Source organism: Fukomys damarensis, unplaced genomic scaffold (genome assembly GCF_012274545.1).
Source record: "Fukomys damarensis isolate Sample0158 unplaced genomic scaffold, DMR_v1.0_HiC HiC_scaffold_16, whole genome shotgun sequence".
Classification (NCBI taxonomy): domain Eukaryota; kingdom Metazoa; phylum Chordata; class Mammalia; order Rodentia; family Bathyergidae; genus Fukomys; species Fukomys damarensis.
In genome coordinates, this window is record NW_022900928.1 from 30,389,178 (window position 1) to 30,412,526 (window position 23,349).

Genomic DNA, 23,349 nt, shown 5'->3' on the forward strand with positions numbered 1-23,349 from the left:
TTTTTTTTTGGCCATTGCATCCCCTTTGCATCTGGCCAGCTGCTGAAGTCTTCCATTAGCCACAGCCTCCATCTTCATCCACCACCTGTCTGCCTTCCTAGGGGTTTGTATTAGTCAGCTTCCTTATTGCTAGGACACAATACCTAATACCCACAACTTAAAGGAAAAGAGATTTAATTTGCCTCATGTTTTAAGGGGATTCAGTCTGGGATCAGCTGGCTCCAAGGTGGAAACATCATGGCAGAAAGCTGATAAGTTCATGGCGGTCAAGAACCAGAACAGGGGAACGGCACCAGAGAGGAAAGGGAGAGGGAACAGACACAGATTCCCGAGACCACACCTTCATAACCCACCACTCCCCCGTAGATTTCAAAGCCAGTCCAGTTGACACTCCACCCTAACTGCCGCATAATTCATTACAATCGTGGTGTGCTGCTTGTGGAACGTGCATGTGGGCCGTACTGGGTTGGGTACCATTGTTCATGTATTCATTTTGATGCCAGGTACCAGACCAGGCCCTGGAGACACAGTCCTGAATGGGACACAAATGGCTTCTGTCATTTTGGAACCCACAGCTGAGCTGTGTCTCTCCTCTAGACCACAGCTCCTTGGTGGTAGTGGTGTGTGCCTTTGTGTCCTGGGCTCTTGTGGTGAGGGCAGATGTGTGGGCTGCCTTAGTAAGGCACCGCAGGCTGGACGGCTGAACCAGCACAAGTATGTGTCTCAGTGCTGGGGTCTGGGAATCCCAGATCAAGTTGGTTTCTTCTTAGGCCTCTCTCCTTGCTTGCTGATAGCTCTCTTCTCCCTCCATCTTCGTGTGGTCTTTCCTCTATGCCTACACATGTCTGCATCCAGCCTGCCTCCTCCTGTTCCCCCTTCTCCCTGCCTCCTCCTTTACCTCCTCCTCCTCTTCATTCTTTGCTGAGTTTTGAACCCAGGGTCTTGCACATGCTAGGCAAGCATTCTACTAGGCTACATCCTCCGTCCTTTTTATTTTTTATTTTGACACAACCTGAGTTGCCCAGGCTGGCCTCAAACTTGTGATCTTCCTGTCTTAGCCTCCCGAATAGCTGGGATTACAGTGTACCCCCAGTTCCCTCTTCTTAGTACACTAGACCTACTGGATTAGGACCCACCCTAAAGAGTTCATTTTAACTTTACCTCTTACAGACTTTATGTTCAAACGTGGCTCCAGATAAAGGGGAGGGGGCACAGTGCAGTTTAAAACATTTATTCTGAAATCATTTCAAATCTACAGGGAAGTTGTAAGTTCAAAAACAGAACTGCCACATACATTTCATCTGGATTCTCCTTATTCATCCCACTTGCTTCATAATTTTCTCTCTACATACATGCAAATTTTCCCCCAAACATCTGCGTTTAGATTGGCAAGATGGCAAGCTCATGTTCAAGCCCCTCACCCTGAACACTGGCTGTTCCTGGCTAGGAAGCCACAACTTAAAGGAAAAGAGTGGTGTCTCGGCTCACTCCATGCTGAAAATAGGGCAGTGTGTAGCTGGCACAGAGCTCTCCTCATCTGTGTCTGTCTACATCCTGCCAAAACCACAAGCTCCTTCTGATCCCTCCAATCCCACTCCAGCTCCATAGAGTTCTTACTAGGGCTTGCGAGAATAATTTAGAGAAATGAAACTCTTGTTTCTTGCCAGGAGCACTGCCCCTCACTATTCACCTTAGCTCCAGGATCCAGTCCTTCCTCTGATCTGCTCCTTCTAACACCTAGATTTACCTGGGTGTCTCTATAGAAGCCCCCTTTTGCAGCTGTGCTGCAGTCCTGGGGCCTAGTTTCTTTGTGCCCCACCCCCACCCCCATTCCTACACTCCATGCTACACCCACATCTCTTCTGCAGCGGTGCAAGCCTCCACTGGATCCTGGGCACTGACTAGATTCCTTAGTTTTCCAGTTGCTGCTGAATTCTGAGCTCCTGAATGGGGTCAGGGAGTGGCAGCTTTGTTTTCTCTAGCTTTGTGCCTTGGGACCTGCAAGGCAGGGCAGAGCCTCACATAGGCTCCCTCAAGTTGACTGGATGGGGTGGTGACAGTGGCAAGGCCGTGAGGCCAGCGCATTTCGGGAGCGCTGGGCCACCCCTGATTTAAAGCAGGGAGAGACATCTGATTTCTAGAGCTTTGTCCCTCTGTCCCCTCAGGGGATTTACGCACAGAGGAGAACTGACGCCCAGAAGGTCAAAGAAGATGTGGTCAATTATGCTCGTTTCAAGTGGCCCTTGCTCTTCTCCAGGTTTTATGAGGCCTACAAATTCTCAGGTACCCCCAGCCTCGAGTTCTTACAGCCCCTCACCCTATGGGCCCCCTGGGAGAAGCAGGGAGTTCAGCCAGACTCCAGGGGCCATGGTCTTCTCAGGTCACATTGCCGAGAGTCACAGTCCGGTAGTGACTCCAGGGCACACAGGAGGTGCTCATGGCACACCGAGTTGAACTGCAGAAAAATCAGAATGGTTAAAGCACCTGCTGTAAGGAGGGCGACCCAGAGTGTGCACGCAGCTCCGCTGGGCGCTCTGCTGGAGCTGAGACGAGTGTGGCCGACACGGACACATGTGGAGCACCCATTGGCCTTGGGCCGTTGTTACTGGGCGTCTGCTCTGTGCCAGCCTGTGCTCAGTCATCAGACACTGGGGTTCTGCTCTCCAACCCCTCCACATATCCCATGTTGGTGCAAGGCAGGGACTTGTCCAGAGCTGCACCGGGACCTGTGGCAGGGGTAGGACCGAGTTTCCTCTCTTCCCACTGGGTTAGGGTGTTGGATCGTAGGGTGGCCTTGCTTTCTGAGTTTCAGTTTTTCTGTTTGTAAACTGGAGCCAGTATATTCCCATCCTTGCTGCCCCCTTGATGGTTATGAGGATTGAGAGGCTGGGCCCAGGAGAAAGTGGGTGTCCCTCTAAGTGCATCTGTCATTGTTGCAGGCCCCAGCCTTCCCAAGAATGATGTCATTGTGGCTGTCAACTGGACGGGCGTCTACTTTGTGGATGAGCAAGAGCAAGTGCTCCTGGAGTTGTCCTTCCCGGAAATCATGGCTGTGTCCAGCAGCAGGTGCGGAGGGGGTGGAGCATGGACAGACAGATAACTGGGGAAGGACAGGGTGCAGGTGCTGATGTGGGTCACAGTGCACAAACACCGAAGACTAAATAGCAAGAGGGCTTTTTGGAAACTGAAAAGTACAGTACACACAGGATGGGGGCACAGGTTCCTGGAGAGTGCAGCAACCCTGTGTCCCACTGGGGTTTGTAGGAATGTCTCTGGGCTGTGTCTGACAGGGGTTTGGGTTGGGCTGTGTTCAGCTCTGACCAGACACATAGGATGCAGCGGTGACAGACAGTACTTGCCCTCTTGGTGCTCAGCCAATCAAGGAGACAGATATCAAACAAGGACAATGTCATGAGGGCTGGGGAGGCTGGGGAGGACTTCCCAGAGGACCGGGCGTCTAGGCTGAGACTTGCAGAGTGAGCAGGACTCAGAGAGGAGAGGCGATGTGGTCTGGGCCGATGCAAGGGCTATGTCTATCTGGTACTGAGTCGTATCTGACCCGGTCACATCTCCCTGGTTGGACCAGGCTATGCTTTGATTGAACCTCGTCTATGGCTGGACTGCTGACTTGGCTGGCCTTGGTATCCTTCAGGGAGTGCCGTGTCTTACTCTCGCTGGGCTGCTCTGATCTGGGCTGTGCTGAGACTCACTCGGGCCGGGCAGGACTGATCCCGGCCGGGCCCTGTTCTCCATGTTGGTCCTGCAGGGGAGCAAAACTGACGGCCCCCAGCTTCACACTGGCCACCATCAAGGGAGATGAGTACACCTTCACGTCCAGCAATGCCGAGGACATCCGTGACCTGGTGGTCACCTTCCTGGAGGGACTCCGGAAGAGGTCTAAGTATGTGGTGGCCCTGCAGGATAACCCCAACCCTGGTGAGTGGTGGCCAGCACGGGTAGCCAGGGGCGTCAGGCAGACCATAGGCTTTGGCCTTGGCTGGTACTCAGGACTCTTAGTGCCTCATCACCTGCCCTTCCCAGACACTGGGCGAGACAGCATGACTCTGCCTTCATGTGCCCTGTGGGGAACCTTCCTCCCTCTCTGAGGGCCCTTGTTACCTATCTTTGTCACTTTCTCAAGTCAGATCGTAGGTCTTTCTCAGTGTTTTCCAAAACCCTTGCCTTCAAATGACAGCAGCATCGCGAGTGCGCTGACTGAGCATCTCCCAGGCCCCCTAGGCCCAGCCAGAGTGGGAGGGAGTCAGGACAGTGACCAGAGAAGCCTAGAGGCAGTGGGAGCTCAGCGGGGAGGCTCCGGGCAGCCTGGGATCCAGGGAGGAAGTGTGAGAGCAGAGTGTATGAGGCAGAGGCAGAGCACGAGCCAAGCACAGAGGCCGGAGAAAGCCGGCGCGTCCAGGAATGGCCTGTATTTGGTTTAAATGGAGTGGTTGGAAGGAGAGAGGAGGAGCATGAAGCAAGTGGAAGGAGAGGAGTCAGGGAGGCCAGCTCAACACAGGGTCAGGAGTGTAGGTTTTCTCCTAAGGGCCATGGGAAGCCACAGATGGTGGCTTTGTCTGTGTGAAGCGTCGTGACAGGGTGGAGGCAGGATGACAGATAAGCAGACACGAGGCAAACAGGGCTCCTGCTCTTCAGTGGAGAGTAGTGGCTTACAGATCAGCAACCCAAACAAAGAAGGTGTGACGCAGCCTCTCTCTCTGCCTGCACGTGCCCCTGCTGCCCTCTGCTCTGAAGCGGGTGAGGAATCGGGCTTCCTCAGCTTCGCCAAGGGAGACCTCATCATCCTGGACCGTGACACTGGCGAGCAGGTCATGAACTCAGGCTGGGCCAATGGCATCAATGAGAGGACCAAGCAGCACGGGGACTTTCCCACAGACTGTGTGTACGTCATGCCCACTGTCACCATGCCACCGCGAGAGATTGTGGTATGTGGCCCGGCAGTGGGGAGGCATGGGAGGCTCCTCTAGTCTCTTCTATCGTCTTCTCATATCTATAACATGAAGTGAGCACTATACTCGGGGAATGACTTGCAGCTTCTGTAAAGGTATTCCGGGGGCCACCAGCGCAGTTTTGTAGCTGGGGCCTAGAGATGACATCAGAGGCCGACCTGCCAAGGGGAGGGGAAGAGAGGAGAGTGGCCGGGGCAAGGGGTATGGTCTGTCTGGCTGAGAGGGAGTGAGGGCACAGTGGGCAGGTGTGCCTGGCTCTCTAAGGAGCCCCAGAGCCCAGCTCAGGTGGCTCCTGAGCCGGGCTCAGGTGACCCAACAGCTGGGAGCCCAGCACGATGAGGCAGCAGAGGCTGCAGAGTCCTAGGGAGGAGAAGGGCTCCCCAGAGCAGAAGAGGTATGGGGTCCACTCCCAGGGAAGTGGCCTCTTCTACCCCTAATTTGGGAGGCATCGAGCTTTACCATGTTGATCCCAGTGGTCCCAAGTGGGGAGCTGGCCTGAGCCCCATCTCACGGCTCCTAGGCTCTGGTCACCATGACCCCGGACCAGAGGCAGGATGTAATCCGGCTTCTGCAGCTGCGCACAGTGGAGCCTGAGGTGCGCAGCAAGCCCTACACGCTGGAGGAATTCTCCTACGACTACTTCAGGTGATGGCTTTGGGGACGGAGGCAGCAGGGGGCAGTTTCTGTCCACCGAGCTGGTCTTTCTGAAGGTCTTTCTCATTCCTCCTTGAGATGTTAACTGGCCTACCCAGGCAGGTCCTGGGGTGCCTGATTTACACTGGGGCTTGCTGCACCCTCAATCCTGCTGGAGAGACGGGCAGAATGGCTGCAGCACTGCATGCCAGGGTGGGGTGGGCAGCGGCTTTCTGGAGGAAGTGGCACCAGCTTCCATGGTGGCAAGGCAGGGTGGAAAAGAGCATAGCCTGTTCCTGCCCTCAGCAGCTTCAGGCAAGGGGCAAGGTGGGCATCTCATCACCTGCAGGTCTTCTTACCTTGCCTGACTGTTCTTGTGCCATGACAGACCCCCACCCAAGCACACGCTGAGCCGTGTCATGGTGTCCAAGGCCCGAGGCAAGGACAGGCTGTGGAGCCACACGCGGGAGCCTCTTAAGCAAGCCCTGCTCAAGAAGATCCTGGGCAGTGAGGAGCTGTCACAGGAGGCCTGCATGGCCTTCATTGATATCCATACCAGCAGTGGGAGGGGGGTACAGCGGGGGCAAGATGGCACACCAGCAGGGGACCTCAGGGCAGACAGGGTTCTGGTATCCTTGGCTAGACCTTTCTTTCCTCCTGAGGGGCAGACTGGGTCCTGGACACTGTGCAAAGGGCTGTCTTGCCATTGCCTCCTGTGACCCTGCCATTTGGTTAACAAATAAGAATTGTACCCTGTGCTGCGCCAGGTATGGAGAGAACACTGTAAGCAGAGCGAGCCCCTGGCCTTGAGGGGCAACAGGCTGACCCGAAACTGCCGTGACGGGGCTGCACAGCACAGGGAGCTGACCCAGCTTGAAGGGGGCACGGAGAACTTTCTGGGGGAAGCAGTGTCTAGGCTGACCGGAAAGCCAGGCACAGGGAAATGACTGGGAGTGTCCCACACAGCGGGAGAGACAAGACGGCAGGGCCGCCGCGAGGGCACACAGTAATTCAGCACATCTGGACAGCAGGTGTGGCGTGAGGAAAGGCTCCTGAGCCCTGTGAAGTAGCTTGGGCTGTGGAGGACCCCTCGGGAAGGAGGTGGCACACTTAGACTGGTGATCTGGAAAGTCTGTCCTGGCTGCTGTGAGGGCTTGGGACATGGGGCTGGGGCCTGTGAGGAGGTGGCCAAGGGAGGAGAAGGTGAGTAGATCATGCCTGCTTTGTAACTGAGTAGCCTGAAGCCCAAGGTCAGGGGGACTGTAGCCTCCTTTCTCCCATAGGCCACACATCCTTCCTTGACCCTTCTCACCCGTGCTCAAGTACATGGGCGACTACCCCTCCAAGAGGGTTCGCTCCATCAACGAGCTCACTGATCAGATCTTTGAGGGGGCCCTGAAGGCCGAGCCCCTCAAGGATGAGGCCTATGTGCAGATCCTGAAGCAGCTGACTGACAACCACATCAGGTAAGCGGGGTGGTGGGTCACAACCTCCAGGGGCAGCAGATGCTCTGCCTGGAAGTGGGAGCTGCTCTAACGCCTCGTGGCCTCACTTGTCCTAAGGCCTGAGGCCCACCTGTCAGAGACCAAGCACTACACCCCTCTGAGTAACACCCCAGCTTCTCCCACTGCTGCGCCTAGTGGCCTGCTCAAGCTGCTTCTGCACAACCCTGCAGCCCTAGGACTTCCAGGCGAGGCCAGCCAGTCCTGGCTCAGGCGAGCCAGCTGCCCATGGAGAGCTCTTGCTGAAAATGCTCATGGGTTGGAGGTGTTGGGCCCCACACACACAGGGTGTCATCTTCTCCCCCTTACTGGGCAAGCTTGAGATGGGAGTGGGAAGTCACCTAGGAGACAATGGAAAGCACCCTTTCCCCTTACCCCAGCCCCCGCCTGCTTCCCCAAGCTTGTCACTCTTTTTATCCAGACCTTGTGCACACATCCACCCTGGAACCACACATCAGATCATTTCAGGCCGTCAAGGCTTTGTGCATGCTGTGCTCTTGGCCAGAGCCTTTTATCTGTTTCTGTACACATCAGAGTTTGCTTCATCCTTCAAAGCCTAGATCAAAGCCACCGCCTCCCCAGGGAGCCTGGGTGGTGCCTGTGGGAGTTGGGGGGAGGGGTGACCCAGTACAGTGCTACTCCCCGTGCAGGTGAGTTTGTGAGCTCTGCCAGGATATAAATCACAGGTGACGGTGGTGGCCCTCGGGAAGGTCTTGCTTTGACCCCCCCAAAAAATCTCAGCTGACCCAGATGGAAGGCTAGGTGACTGAATTTCCAACCTGGCATAAACACCTGTCTGTGTTATCGTCGACTTAGGGGAACAGTGTGTGGCCTGGCATGGGTGGGTGACCACATTGCATAGTGCTAATTGGATCTGCCTGCCAGGAGTGTGGGTCCGTGCTGGTCCTCAGATGAGGTGAAGAGCTGGGGGTGGCATAAGGGTGCGCAGGTCCCCCTGATTACCAGTGGTGCTACCTTCTGCAGGTACAGCGAGGAGCGGGGCTGGGAGCTGCTCTGGCTGTGCACTGGCCTCTTCCCCCCCAGCAATATCCTGCTGCCTCACGTGCAGCGCTTCCTGCAGTCCCGCAAGCACTGCCCACTGGCCATCGACTGCCTGCAGCGGCTCCAGAAAGCCCTGAGGTACAGCGGCCACACCGGGCTGTGGGACACACCCTTTGGGGATGACAGCATGGCCACAGAGACCTGCCTCTGGGTTCCTTCTGTGCTGGGGAGGCTCACACACTGCACACTGGGCCGTGCTCCAGACTTTGGGTTCCAGGCACTTCCCCCATAGCCCTCTGTGGTGGTGCTGTTGACATCCTTCTTTCCCAAAATCAGGAACTCGGGCTCTGAGGGGTGAAGTGGTTGGTCCCACTGTAGAAAGTAAGCGTGGTCAGCAGACTGGGGGTTGTGTGTCTCTGGTGTCCTCTATTCCCTGGTCCCCATGGTTCTGTGAACCTGTCTCCTCCCGCCCTTCCCTGCCCTATTTTCAGGAACGGGTCCCGGAAGTACCCTCCACACTTGGTGGAGGTGGAGGCTATCCAGCACAAAACCACTCAGATTTTCCACAAGGTCTACTTCCCTGATGACACGGATGAGGTAAGGGGCCCTGGTGCCCATGTCTCACGCCCCTGATGGGGTGGTTACCTTGGTAGACAAAGAGGGTGGCCCTGACACCTCACATGTCATCCTGACAGTGCTGCCTCATCCTCCCGCCCCTTCCTGCAGTCAGGGCTCTGTCGAAAGAGCACAGATGCCCTAGTCCCTGGCCCCACCCCTTGCTTCCTAGAGCAGCTTCCCTCAGAAGGCTTTCTCCAGCCCTTCCTCCCTCCCTCCTTTCCTCCTTCTCTCTGAGGAGTATCTGCCAGAGCTGGGTTCTGCTGGTGCCACCTCCTTCATCCCAGCTCTGTTCCTGGGAACAAAGCCAGCTGGTCTGCAGCTCCAGGATTCCCCTATTACCTGAGCTCACTTTCCTGCAGCCAGGACCCTGATCCCCTTCCCTCCTTTTCACCTTGTGTGGTAAGGTCCTTTCCACCTTGGTCCTATCTTCCAAAGGTTGTGTTGCCTTACTGTCTCTCCCCCTACTCCACCTGCCAGACTCTCAGATCCTCTCATCCATCTGGGCTGCTTTCCCCATCCCCTGTGGAATTTGCTTTTCCTCTTCCTCAAGTCTCTCTCCTCATCATTGCATTTCTGAGGCCTTTGCCATTACTCATATTTGTATGGCTCAGTGCAGCACTGGGAGGTCAAGGCAAATGCAAGTTCTGCTTGGAAGGTCAAGAAGGATGAGGCCCAAAGGGACTGAGGCAGAAGCTTTTTTGGTTTTTAAAACGCTGTGCCCATCTCAACCCATGGAGAAGCCTCTTCTGAGAAGGGGTGTCTTGACTAGAAGGGGCCTGTGTCCAGGACATATAGCCAGAGAGGCATGGGAGGACCAGGGCCCTGGGGGAAAAGCCTGCAAGAGCCATGTGAGCCCACCCCCCAGGCCTTTGAAGTGGAGTCCAGCACCAAAGCCAAGGACTTCTGCCAGAACATAGCCACCCGGCTGCTCCTCAAGTCCTCAGAGGGATTCAGCCTCTTTGTCAAAATTGCAGACAAGGTGGGTCATTGGTCGGCTGCCTGCCAACTGTGGGAGATTTTGAGGGACTTTTGGGGTGGGGGAGATGCACCAGCCAGGGACATCCAACTGTGCCCGCCTCCTTCTTACTCCCTGCAGCTCCCCTTGAAAGGAGCACCTGTCCCTAAATCTCCCTTCTGAGGTATTGCACATGGGCTCAGACCCTTTGGGAGCCATGTGACCAGGAACTGCATATTCTGAACATACCAGGATTCTCTCATATACAAAGTATGATTGAAAAGTATGGTGCATGCTTAAATTCAAATTTTTTATGACAGTAAAAGATACATTGCCATTAGTCCCCTCAAAATACTTGCCCTCACTTCCATCACACTTATTCCATTCTTTCCTGACCCTTTCTGAAGCAGTTCTGGAAGTCTTCTTCCTTGAGTGTTAATTTTGCTGTCATGGCTGCCTTGCTTGGTGTCTTGAATCATTTCAGTGTTTACTTTTCATGGTCATTCTCACTTTAGAGAAGAGGCAGGAGTCACATGGTGCCAGATCAAGTGAATATGGCGGAGGAGGACACACTGTGACATTTTTTAAAAATCTTGAGTTTATTGGTACATGTTAAGTATACAGTACAGTTACATTCGTTATTGGGATCCTGTACCTTTACATGACAGATCTTGGTTCTCATTTTTTCCCCTTACCCCTGCCCTCCCTTCACCACCTCCCCTTCCCCTATTTACAAAGACTTTGTTTCCATTTTTTCCTTTTCTCCTGTTTTTTCTTGTCCCTTTTCTCATTTCCCCTACCCTTCCTATTTCCCATACACCTTTAGCCCTTTCTTCCTATTTCACATCATCAGTTATACAACTTGGATCTTATTTACACTTTTCGTTTTTCATACCAGAGAAACTATTCGGTATTTACACGTGTGTCTTACTCATTTCACTTGAGTATGGCCTCAATATGCATCCATTTTCCGATGAATGACTCTAGTTTCTCATTCTTTATGGCTGAATAGTACTCCATTTTATAGAAAAACCACCTCTTCTTTATCCAGTCTCCAACTGATGGGCATTTGGGCTGTTTCCAAGTTTTAGCTATTACAAACTGTGCCACTATAAACGTGGGTGCACCCATATCACTTCACTGTCATATTTTCATGAGTCTGCCTCTGTTGGATGACACCAGCAGCATCAACTGTATTTTTTGGTTACACCTTATAAAGACATTCATGAAAGAAGTTCCAGAAACTCGTCCAAAAATGGCAAGAACAATGAAATAAGCACACTTGATGCAAAGAGGAATATTTTGAGGGTGATTCATGGCAATGTGTCTTTTATTATAATACATTTTAAAAATTTAAACACATACCATATCTTTTGATCAGCCCTTGTACTCTGCAAAGTTGCTTTCACTGGTTCCTTACCTGCCACACTGGGACAAATTAACCCTTGAAATGAGGAAACCCCTTCCAAGTAGGGGTAGTCTTTCTAGAAAAAGGACCCCTTGGCGGGGAAAGTCAGAAAAGCCAGTATTTCTTGAACTGAAATGAACGGACTACAATAACATGTCCGTAGGTTATCAGCGTCCCCGAGAATGACTTCTTCTTTGACTTTGTTCGACACCTGACAGACTGGATAAAGAAAGCACGGCCTATCAAGGATGGTAATAGGGCTGGGCCCTGGGATCCTCTGAGGCCCAGAGAGGGCAAGTACTAGCTCAGGGACGTGGTGCCAGGCCACCTGGGTGGGGCTCAAGTAAAGGTCTCCTCTAGGGCTATCACTGGGTGCCCTCTGTGCTGAGACTTTCTGAGTGACCAGCTGCCCTGTGCCACAGGAATCGTGCCCTCGCTCACCTACCAGGTGTTCTTCATGAAGAAACTGTGGACTACCACGGTGCCAGGCAAGGACCCCATGGCGGATTCCATCTTCCACTATTACCAGGTGAGCTTCCAAGAACTTCTCTTGCCTCCACAAGCTACTAGTTTTGCTCTACTTTGTGAAAGCAGAGACCAGCTCTCCTGGTCAGGGAAAGCCTATAGCAGCCGCCTCAATTGGGTTCCTGTCAAAACCACTGGGGCCCCAGGGAGTGGCCTGACCTCAGATCCTTCTGCCTCCTGATCTTTTAGCCCTCACAGGCTGGACAGTGCTTCCTCCCAGCTCCCAATCCTGCCTGTTCAGGTCCTTCCTACAGTGCCTCGCTGTCCTCCTAGTCTAAGATGCTGCTGCTGTAACTGTTTCCAAAGCCCTTGTCCAATTCTACAAATGTTTTGAGAGTTATCCTTGACATCTCCCATATCCTGAGTCACTTGCCTGCTGGTTTTACCTCCTGAACACCTGAACATCTAAATTCCACCCGTGTCTTTTCCCAGCCCTCCTGACCTGGATCAGTCCTCTATGGTCTCATTCAGGTGACAGCAGTGATCTTTTTCCTGGTCTCTTCATTGGTTCTTCCCCAGTTCAATCCACTGCTTTCCAAGCCTTTGGGAGCTTTCTGTGGTACCTGTGGTGTATCCCCAAACCCTACCTACTTCTGCTGCTTTCTCTTGCACCTGGCACCTCTTGGCTCAGTTCATGCCAGCTGTTTTTGAGAATTTTATGTGTGCCATGGGTTCTTTGTAATGTCCTATCTGGGATACTCTTCCCTCAGTTTCTTCCCTCATTTACTGTGCTTTTGTATGTCTAAACTTAAAGGAAGTCTTCCCTGTCCTCAAGACTAGATCACACCACCTTTTTACGTGCCCTTATCCCTCTTTGAACAATTCCTTCAAAGCCTCTAATTGTACATTATTTTGGCATAATTATTAATGTCTGTATATCTTTTTTTTTCTTGAGATTAAGTTCCATAAGAGTAGGGAGCGCATGTGTTGCTGCTTAAAGAGCCCAGCTCTTAGTAGATATTCAAATTTATTTGTTGTATTGTTGGTAGTTCAATGGGTGAATTTGTGACTCAGTGAGTGGGTGGGTAGAATGGTGAATGCTGAATGAATGCATGAGTGGCTAGGCGGGTGGATGGACAGATAGATGGGGAGATGGATGAGGTGTGTGAGGTAGACCCGTAAGTGGGGTGTAGGTGTATGAATGAGTAGATAGTAGGTGGGTGGGAAGATGGAAAGGTGGATGAACAGTGACTGACACAAGCCTCTGATCAGCAGTGTGTCCTCAGGTCAGTCTCATTTCTCAACTCTTATAGTAGTGTACAACGTGGTCCTTATAGCAGTGTATAATGTGGTCCTTCTAATTGTGTACAATATGATCCTTATAGTAGTGTATAATATAGTCCTTATACTTGTGTATAATATGGTCCTTATAGCAGTGTATAATGTGGTCCTTCTAATTGTGTACAATATGATCCTTATAGTAGTGTATAATATAGTCCTTATACTTGTGTATAATATGGTCCTTATAGCAGTGTATAATATGGTCCTTATAGTAGTGTATAATGTGGTCCTTATAGTAGTGTATAATATGTTCCTTATAGTAGTGTATAATATGGTCCTTCTAGTTGTGTATAATATGGTCCTTATAGCAGTGTATAATATGGTCCTTATAGTAGTGTATAACGTGGTCCTTATAGTAGTGTATAATATGGTCCTTCTAATTGTGTACAATATGATCCTTATAGTAGTGTATAATATGGTCCTTATACTTGTGTATAATATGGTCCTTCTAGTTGTGTATAATAAGGTCCTTATAGCAGTGTATAATATGATCCTTATAGTAGTGTAGTGTATAATATGGCTTCAGGAGCCATGGGGGCCATGACAGCACTTTGCTCTTGGTCTACTCCCCCTCCTCAGATGCTCTAGAAGGTCAAGGAGGTGGGAAGGCTGGTACTGCTGATAGAACCGGCCAGTCCCAAGGAGACATTATAGGAAGAGGCCAGACAGACAGGCTTTGTCCAAGGGAGGACAGATCCCAGAGAGGAGAGGCACGGAACGGTCTCAGTGTCACTAGCTGGCCACTCTGAGTGTCTTCGTCTGTGAATGGGGCTGCTTACCTCACTGGATGGTTAAGAGGGGAAATAGGCAATGCTCCAACGGGGCTGTACTTGGAAATGATGAAGTGTGGAAACTGCAGGCATTTTGCTATTTCCCTGTCCTGTGCCATTACGGGGCGCGGGGCAGAATCAGGGAAGCTGGAGAAGTGATGGGCCCAAATGTTGGGTAAGGTCCCCAGCCTGGGGTGGTAAGGAAGGAGCCCACTACCCCCAGATCCCTCCTCCCTGAGGCCTGTTCTGTCTCTGGCAGGAGCTGCCTAAGTATCTCCGAGGATATCACAAGTGCACACGAGAGGAGGTTCTGCAGCTGGGGGCGCTGATCTATAGGGTCAAATTTGAGGAAGACAAGTCCTACTTCCCCAGTATCCCTAAGCTGCTAAGGGAGCTGGTACCTCAAGACCTCATCCGACAGATTTCACCTGATGACTGGAAGCGGGTGAGCATGGGGGAGGCAACAGGGAAAGGGCTTTGGGCACACCATGAGTCTGGGTGGCAGGTGCTGGCCACCAGCTCAGGGAACTGAGTGCCTATCATGGCTCCTGTGTGTGATTAAGACCACCTCCCATTCTATTTTATTCTCTAGTCTTCCATGCAAAGGATTCAGTGGCCCCATGATAGTAATTTGTCCTGGTAATTTTACTTGATATGTCTGGCCTACCTTCCTAGGGGAGGGAATGGAAATCAGAAGTCCATTAGCTGGGATGGTGGGAATCCCCTTGGCACCCCAGGACTGCCTGTCCTATGTCTGGCCTTGACAGTGCAGGCAGGACGTGGGCAGGAATAGTGGGGGGAGGGCTGTGAGTGGACTGTACTGACCCACCTCCTTCTGCAGTCTATCGTTGCCTACTTCAACAAGCACGCAGGAAAATCCAAGGAGGAGGCCAAGCTGACCTTCCTAAAGCTCATCTTCAAGTGGCCCACCTTTGGCTCTGCCTTCTTTGAGGTGAAGGTACGCCATTGGGAGTTCCTTAGTGAGGAAGAAGAGGGCACAGAGGGGATGATAAGGCACAGAGACTGTTCCCTAGGACTGAGGCAAATGGTAATGGCCTTGGACAACTGCCCTGTTGAGGAAAGTATCCTTAGCCTTGATCTAGCTGTTTCTTAACTAAGGGCTCAGCCGTGAGGAGAAGAGACTAGAGGCTCAATCTGGCAGGTGAGGCAGACATGCAGACAAGGCAGAACAGTGGAGGGTGGCCTGTGCTGTGAGAGTGGAAGCCTTCATGAAGGTGACAGAATTTGGGAGGCCCTGCCTGGACTAAGGGTGTGGCCCGGGCAAGCTTCTTGGAGAAAGTGACACTCAAGCTTTCCAGGGAGACCCTGGGGAGTGCTCCTGACAAGGGCCTGCACAGGCAAAGGCCTGGAGGCGTGATCAGGTAATGCAGGGGGTGGAATATATCTGAATACATGAGTGAGGTGAGCAGACTGTTCTGTTTTTGTTTTTGTTTTGTGTTTGTGGCACTGGAGCTCAAACAGAGGAGTTTGCACTTGCAAGGCAGGTGTGGCACCACTGAGCTAAATCCCTGGTCCAAGCAGACTGTTGTTGAGAGCGCAGGTTGGCAAGCAGACACTGGGGCTGGGTGTCCTTCTGCAGGTGGTAGTGAACCTTGGAGGCTTCTGAACAGGGGCAGTAGGGCTGGATAGCTTCTAGCTGCAGGGTAGAGGACAGAGCTGAGAGGCATGACCAGAGGCAGAATGCCGAAGAGGCTGGTATGAGAGGATGTGGGCTCTTGAGAAACTTGGCTGTGCAAGGAGCAGGGGGTAGGTGTAGCTAGAGGCAGGTGTAAAGTTCAAGGAGGGCTTTTTACAGTTGAGAAACCTTGGTTTGAGAGGAAGAAGATAGCAAAGATTCCTAGAGAAGTAAGAGAGAAGGGACGGAACTATTGCTGGGACCTACAAAGGAATGTGGGGCCGCACTGAAGACATGGCAGAGGTAGAAACCATCGAGGTCATGGCAGAGTGTGCCCCTGGCACCAAGTAGACAGGAGGCTTGGCTGGATTCATTCCTGCCCTAAATGCTTTCCTACTCTGATCTCCACCTGATGGTTTTCCATCTTCTTTGCTAGCAAACTACAGAGCCAAACTTCCCTGAGATCCTCTTAATTGCCATCAACAAGTACGGGGTCAGCCTCATTGATCCCAGAACCAAGGTGAGCAGGGAAAGAGTGAGAGGGGGCGGGAGGGGGACTTCTCTGCCTGCACACTAACCAAGGTCCCAGACACAACCCCTACCAGCCACCATCCCTATTCATCAGCCTTCTTGCCACACATCTTAAAAGGTTGTCTGTCTGCTTTCTTGTTCTCCTAGAGTTACTAACAGATTTCTTGGTGCTTAAGCCCATGAACTCCTTTCAGTGTTTGGCCTTTCAGCACCACTGGCTGCTACAAGTTGCTTCCTCTTTCCAAAAAGCTCTCTGCCCTTACTGGTTTGTTTAAGGACCAGCCAAGGGGACCAAAAAGCACAATCCTACCGTGTCCCCAGAATGTGAAAAGCACTAATGAGCACCACTTTTCCTGGGCTTCATGTACCTCTCATTTTTCTCTCTCTTGAAATAATTTCTTTTCAGACATTTTTGTGGACTTACCTACTAGCCCATGCACACTGTGTTCCTCGAGGTTTTGCCTTTTTTTCTCCTTCCTCAAACTCTCCCTGGCTGTCTCCTCCAGGCCCAGAGTCAGTTCCCTGAGGCCACTCAAATTTCCAGTTTCCACTCCCAGTTCACAGCCACCTCCTGGACCTTCTTGGCTGTCCAGCTGGCTGGCCCAAAGCAAGGCATGGAGGCAGCTGCTTCCCACAGCAGCTCCATGCAGAGCTGGCCTTTCCCCATCAGACCTTTTTCACCTGAGGGCCCAAGGCCTTCCATGAAGTGGTGTCTGTCTGATGGAGCTGAGGAGATCAAGGGTTGCTCTGCAACTTCATGCCTTTTCTGCTCTCCCAGGACATCCTGACCACTCACCCCTTTACCAAGATCTCTAATTGGAGCAGTGGCAACACCTACTTCCACATCACCATTGGGAACTTGGTCCGTGGGAGCAAACTGCTCTGTGAGACATCACTGGTGAGAGATCTTCCTTGCCGATCTGGCTGCAGTTCCTCCCTCTTCTGCAGCTTCAGCTGCCCCATCCCTAAAACAAACAGTGTGTGATGCAGGCTGGGGCGTCTGGGCCAAGGGTGAGGTTGGGGCCAAAGTCAGGTCAGTTTGAGGCTTGGCTTAGGTCTGGGGAGGAGACTTATTCTGGGGCTGAAGAACAAACTCCTCATTCAACAACTACTGTTTCAGTAGCCTGTGGTTGTAGCCCTTTGGCTCCTGAATTCAACAGCCAAACCATTAGCAAAGAGACATCCTGAACTGAGCTCAAACTTCTAAAGTATAGGTCGTCTAGAAGCCTTTCCAATCACTACTGGAGGAAAGCACCCCGGTTTGAGTGATCACAAGCCGGGAGCTTAATGTAGGGTCAGATAGCTTAGGACCTAAGCCACCTGACTCGATGAGTCTAACTCCTCACCTGTGTGGACAGGGAAACCAAGTCATAAGCAATATAGGATTTGCCCCGGTCCTGGAAGATGTGCCCAGGTCTGAATGGCTGGCTGGTCCTGTGCTCTTCTTTCCTCACCACTACTCCAGGGTTACAAGATGGATGACCTCCTGACCTCCTACATCAGCCAGATGCTCACGGCCATGAGCAAACAGCGGGGCTCCAGGAGCGGCAAGTGAACAGGGGAGGGGACACTGGCTCTGTGCCTGCTTTCTAGGCAGCATCTGGCTCAGGTGCTCAGCTTCCCCTGCAGCTGAGGAAGACCTCTAGCAGGGCTGGCCATCCACCACTGACCACATCTGCTGGGCCTCTGACCTGTCTTCCACTGAGGTCAGAACTTCCCTCTGTCCATCTGTGGCACCTGGGTTGGTTCTCACCCTAGTTTGCCGTGGCCTTCCCAGTGTACCAGCCTTGGATGCTCAGACCAGCTCCACACCTGCTTTGAGTTTCTGTGTACCACAGGGACAGAGGAATTCAGAGGATCATCTATCTCTCAACACTGGGAACAACCGAACCAAATGTGCATTGAATAGGATACTCTGAAATCCAACGGACTGGGTTACTTCTTCTAAGTCAAGCATCCTCAGCTGGGGCAAGGAAGACAGACCACTTTTGTACATTGCATTGTGAGCACTGGGCCCTTCCTCAAGTTTCCCTGATCATCTCAGGGCATAAAGCATGTTTTCCATCCTCTGGCCCTATAGTGTCTTTGCTAGGGGAGGGAGTGTGGGGTCAAGACAGGGACCTGTAGAGAAGTGGTCTGTAGAACTACTTCCTTGCTCTGTGCCGGCCTAGACAAGCTGATCTAGGTGTGGGAGTTGGAGTGCTTGAGCCCAAGGTGTTCTTCATAGTGTCTTACAGGGACCAGCTGGGATCAGGATGGGTTGGGAGGAACTGGATGTCAGTCTGGCAGGTGGGAATCTAAGGGTCATGGCCTGGGGATCTAAAGGAAGTATCAGCCTCTGGGTTTTAACTAGGGTCAGTGGAGCCAGAATGGCCCTTGCTCCCTGCAGAAACTTCTTGGTTCATCAAGACAAGTCAGAGAACCCCAAGAACAACACTGCCTTGGATAAAAACCTGCATTCGGTGGAGGTCTGTGAAATGTTGCTTTGTGAATGGGATAAGACAACCAAGTTTGGGCATAACTGGGATGGGTCTGGAGGTGTGGGCTTCAGACAGCGCAGGGGTGATTTGAGTAGGGAATCTTCTGGGAATGCCTAGAATGACTGCCTAGAGCTTTAACAGTGGAAATCCCTTTGAGGTGAGAGTGTTTGTGATCTGCCTAAAGGTCTCCTGCTATTTCAGCAGAGCCAGTCCTGCTCCTGTGGGCCAGTACAGATTTACGTGTCTGGGCCACCCAGATGTGTGTGCCTACCCATGCTCCCAGGGAGTTCTATTCCTGATCTCCCAGCTGCTGGGAAAGGAGAGGGAATGGCTGGTGTGCAAATGGAGGCCCCAATCTAGACAGACTCACCCTCTGGGATAACTAGTGTGCTGTTTGGGGAGAGGTCCTGCTCCAACAATGTTCAAATGTCTCAGTTAGGCAGGAGAAATCTGGGAAAGGTCCTGTGGTGACTTTCCCCTGTGCCATTATGCAGATGGGAGGCTGAGGTCCAGAGAGGCTGGGGTGTAGCCCAGAGACAGAGGATGGGCAAGGCCCTGAGTTCCAACCCCAGAGTCCCCACCCAACTGAGTTCCAACAGAGTCCCTAAAAAGATATCTGGGAAGTTCCCTAATATTTGAAAACGAAACTAACATTTTAAAAAATATATTTTTATTTTTGATTGACACGGTAATTGTTCATAGTGTGAGACATTTCAATACATATATGCACTGAGTAATGAGCAGATGAAAGTAACTGGCACATCTATCACTGTAGACATACATCATTTCTTTGGGTTGAAAAAATTCACAATCCTAATTGTTATCATCCATAGTTATTCTACTGTGCTACAGAATATTAGAAGGTACTCCCCCTATATCTAACCAATCAACCTTTTTCCATCCCTCTTTCCCCTAAACCCTTCCCAGGCTCTGGTAACCACTATTCTATTCTCTACTTCTTTGAGATAAACTTACCTTATAGATATAAGTGAGAATAAGTGGTATTTGTCTTTCTGTGCCTGAACTATTTCACTTAGCATAATGTCCTTCAGTTCCTTCTATGTTGCTTCAAATTACAGAATTTCATTCTCTTTGTGGCTGAATAATATCACATTGTGTGTGTACACCACATTTCCTTTATCCATTCATCTATTGCTGGACACTCGGGTTGACTCCCTATCTTACCTATTATGAATAGAGCTCTGCATAAACATGTGAGTGCAAGTATTTCTTTGGCATACCAACTTCAGTTCCTTTAGATGTATACCAGGTAGTGAAACTGCTGGATCATATAAGTCTATTTCTAGTGTTTAAAATGACTACTGGGCTGTTTTCTATATGACTGTTCTAATTTACATTTTTACCAACTGTGTATGAGAATTCTTTCACTTGATTTGCATCCTCGCCAGCACTGTTATTTTCGTCTTTTTGAAAACAGACATTCTAACTGGGGTGAGATGACATTTCTGTATGACTTTGGTTTGTTTTTCCTTGACAATTAGTGGTGAACACTTTTTCACGTACTTGTTGCCCATGTGTGTACCCTCTTTTGAGAAATGTCTGTTCAGGTTATTCATCCACTTTTAATTGGATTATCTATAATTTACTGAGTTCAGTTCCTTATATCCTTTGGAAATTAATAACTTCTCAGATGAATAATTTGCAAATTTCTCTCCCAGTTTGGGGGTTGTCTCTTTGCTCTGTTGTTTCTTTTGCTGTACAGAAGATTTCCATTTGATATAACCCCATTTGTCAGTTTGTGTTTCTGTAGTTAGATCAAAAAAAATTTTTTTTTTCCTGAAACCAGTTAGGAAACATAGCAAATGAAGTACTACTCGGCCATGAAATGGAATACACTGTTAATAGAGAAAACACAGGAAAAAAAATCCCAAAACAATAATGCAGAATGAAAGAAGCTAAAAACTAATATACATTATTTATCCATTTATGCAAAATTCTGGAAAATGCAAACTCTAGGAAAGAAAGCAAATTAGGGCATCTAGGGAAGAGCTGTGCAGGGAAGGACAAGAGGAAGTCATCACAAAAGGACACAAGGGAACTTTTGACAATGATAGATCTATTTTTTTGGTTGTGGTAATGGTTTAGTAACTAACTAAACCTAACTAAAAACATTCAATTTTAAATAGCTAGGGTTTTTCTGGGCATGGTGGTACATGTCTATAATCCGAGCTACTTAGAGGCTGACGCAGAAGGATGACAAGTTCAAGGCCAGCCTTGAGAGCTTTGCAAGACACTGTTTCAAATTTTAAAATGGGTCGGGGTATAGCTCATTGATGGAGTGCATGTCTAGCATGCACAAACCCCAGGCTTCAATCCTTCATACTGCAAAGCAAGCAAACAAAACCCCCAAATGTTACCATTATATTAATTATTCCTCGGTAAAGTGTTTTTTCTGGTAATTCTTTTAAATATTTATTCATTTTTATCCATAGGCCAGATATTGTTTTAGGTGTCAACAATACATCAGTGAACAACAACAAAAGCCTCTTCCATTGTGGAGCTTACATTCTCACTGGAGGAGAAGCAAACTGGTAACTTAGTAAGATGACAGGAGGTGATAAATACTATAAGAAAATGATCAAGATAATGGTAAGACTGAGTTTGCAATTTAAACAAGATGGACAGCGGACATTTCTCAATGTTGTCTCAGCCAAGACTTGAATTAGCTGAGTGAACCCTTTTGAATATCCAAGGCCAGTGATTTTGGTTGGAAGATAGCAAGCACAAAGGGCTTGCGTTCAGGGACATCTTAGATGTCTAAGGAAAAGTGAGGCTGATGTGACTTGAGCAGAGTGAGGAAAATAAGATTATGCAGGACATTCTAGAGTACTGTTGAGGTACTGACTTTATGCCAAGTGGAGTGGGGAGGTATTGGAAGTTATAAGGGGAGGACTGACATGATCTGGCTTAGAGTTTTAAATGGATCACTTTGTCTGCTGTGCTGACTGCAGACTTAGTGGGAGGAAGGAAGGGAAAGGTTGGGAAGGGTGGAAGCAGAGCAACAAGTTGAAAGACTAGAGGCTCTTGGGGACAATCATACCTTGGTCCAGGTAGCAGTGGAGATGAGAAGTGGCTGAATCTGACATAAAGGTAGTCGCAGAATTTGTCAATGGATTGACTCACGAGTTTTGGCCTGAGAAACAAATGTCACTGCTATTGACGGAAAAGATGTATAATTGGGAAATGCAACATCAGGAGTTCGGGTGGATGGACATGATATTATTTAAGATTTCTCAGAGACATATAAGTAGAAATTGATGAATATATGAATTTAGAAGCTGTAAAGGTACACTGAAACCAAGGAACTGTGACCTAGAATAATTAACACTGAGTCATTTTTAATTAAGACATTGGGCTCCTTTTATTCTTTTTAGCTACACAAATTTATTGGGTAAAATTGGGTTGATATCAGATTTCTCCATAGGATACTGAATAGTGAAGAAATTCCAAAAAATCTTCAAGGAAAAAATATGTGGTCCAAAAATGTCACCAAGCCCAACTTCAACATTAGTTGAAAGGTAATAGTAAAATTTCTGAATGTTAAGAACTAAGGTGTATGGTTTCTGAATCTCAGAACTAAACCTTTATATATTTATAGTCAACTGAATTTGGACAAGTATACAAAGAACATTTAAAGGAGAAAAGACAGTCTTTTTTAACAAATGCTACTGGGAAAAGTGGACATCCACATTTAAAAGAATGACATCTGACCCTTATAGTATATACAAAAATAAACACATCATAGGTCAAAGATGTAAATTTAAGAAATAAAGGGCTGGGGATTTGGCTCAGCCTGCCTCACAAGCGCAAGGGCCCAAGTTCGATCCCCAGTACCAAAAAAAACAACAAACAAACAAACAAAGAACTAAAATGATAAAACTCCAAAAAGAAAACATAAGTCAAAAATGATCATAACCTTGTATTTGGTCGTGCTTTCTTGAAGCATGACACTAAAAGCAGAGAGAACAAAAGGAAAAAAAATAGATAAATTGGACTTCATCAAAATTAAAAGCTTTTTAGGCCAGGGATTTAGCTCATTGGTTCTGCCACCTGCCTCACAAGGGCAAGGTCCTGAGTTTGATGATCCCTGGTACCAAAAAAAAAAAAAAAAAAAAAAAAAAAAAAAAAAAAGCAAGCTTTTTTATTATTTTGAGACGTTATCAACAAACTGCAAATGCCACCCATAGAATGAGGGGGAATATTTGTAAACCACATATCTGACAAGGGGTTGACATCCAGAATATATATATATAAAGGATTCCTAAAACTGAACAACAAAACAAGTAGATTTAAAAATAATCAAGAGACTTGGGCATTTCTCCAGTTATACAAATAGCCATGGGCTGGGGATTTAGCTCAGTGGATCCTCCACCTGCTTCACCCATAGAATGAGGGGGAATATTTGTAAACCACATATCTGACAAGGGGTTGACATCCAGAATATATATATATAAAGGATTCCTAAAACTGAACAACAAAACAAGTAGATTTAAAAATAATCAAGAGACTTGGGCATTTCTCCAGTTATACAAATAGCCATGGGCTGGGGATTTAGCTCAGTGGATCCTCCACCTGCTTTGCAAGCACAAAGTCCCAAGTTCAATCCCTGGTACCACCAAAAAAAAAAAAAAAAGTTTGGCCCAGGGATTTAGCTCAGTGGTTCTGGTGCCTGCCTGGCAAGCGCAAAGACCCGAATTCAATCCCTGGTACCAAACAAACAAACAAACAAATAGCCCAAAAGGACATTAAAAAATGTTCATCACTAATCCTTCACACTCATTAGGTTAGCTATTATAAAGGCACTGAAAATAACAAATATCAGCTAATATGTGGAGAAACTGGAACTCTTTTACCTGGTGGTGGGAATGTAGAAAACTATATGTGGGATTCCTCAAAAAATTTAAAACAGAATTTCTATATTATACTGCAATTTCATTTGTGGCATATACCCAAGAGAAGTGAAAACAGGAATATGAAAGATAGCTGTACACCCATATTTATAACAGCATTAATAATGGTA

The 23,349-nt window shown here is 49.2% G+C and overlaps 1 protein-coding gene across 8 annotated transcripts in view; it reads left to right on the plus strand.

Annotated features, from left to right (window-relative positions):
* Positions 1 to 23,349, plus strand: part of Myo7a (myosin VIIA) — an 81,842-nt gene that overhangs the window by 56,899 nt on the left and 1,594 nt on the right. For 5 of the 8 annotated variants that reach the window (XM_033764234.1, XM_033764233.1, XM_019206463.1 and 2 more), the window contains 17 exons: positions 2,166 to 2,283; positions 2,940 to 3,066; positions 3,653 to 3,936; positions 4,753 to 4,943; positions 5,488 to 5,612; positions 5,989 to 6,146; positions 6,913 to 7,066; positions 8,087 to 8,242; positions 8,596 to 8,701; positions 9,588 to 9,701; positions 11,249 to 11,336; positions 11,508 to 11,614; positions 13,921 to 14,106; positions 14,503 to 14,619; positions 15,734 to 15,817; positions 16,607 to 16,726; positions 17,294 to 21,847. In XM_033764234.1, coding sequence (XP_033620125.1) covers positions 2,166 to 2,283; positions 2,940 to 3,066; positions 3,653 to 3,936; positions 4,753 to 4,943; positions 5,488 to 5,612; positions 5,989 to 6,146; positions 6,913 to 7,066; positions 8,087 to 8,242; positions 8,596 to 8,701; positions 9,588 to 9,701; positions 11,249 to 11,336; positions 11,508 to 11,614; positions 13,921 to 14,106; positions 14,503 to 14,619; positions 15,734 to 15,817; positions 16,607 to 16,726; positions 17,294 to 17,383 — 2,325 coding nt within the window. In that variant the 3' untranslated portion in view covers positions 17,384 to 21,847. Of the gene's footprint in view, positions 1 to 2,165; positions 2,284 to 2,939; positions 3,067 to 3,652; positions 3,937 to 4,752; positions 4,944 to 5,487; positions 5,613 to 5,988; positions 6,147 to 6,912; positions 7,067 to 8,086; positions 8,243 to 8,595; positions 8,702 to 9,587; positions 9,702 to 11,248; positions 11,337 to 11,507; positions 11,615 to 13,920; positions 14,107 to 14,253; positions 14,301 to 14,502; positions 14,620 to 15,733; positions 15,818 to 16,606; positions 16,727 to 17,293; positions 21,848 to 23,349 lie in introns of those variants that run through there. The other 3 variants (XM_033764235.1, XM_010615124.2, XM_033764238.1) reach the window with 2 other exon arrangements.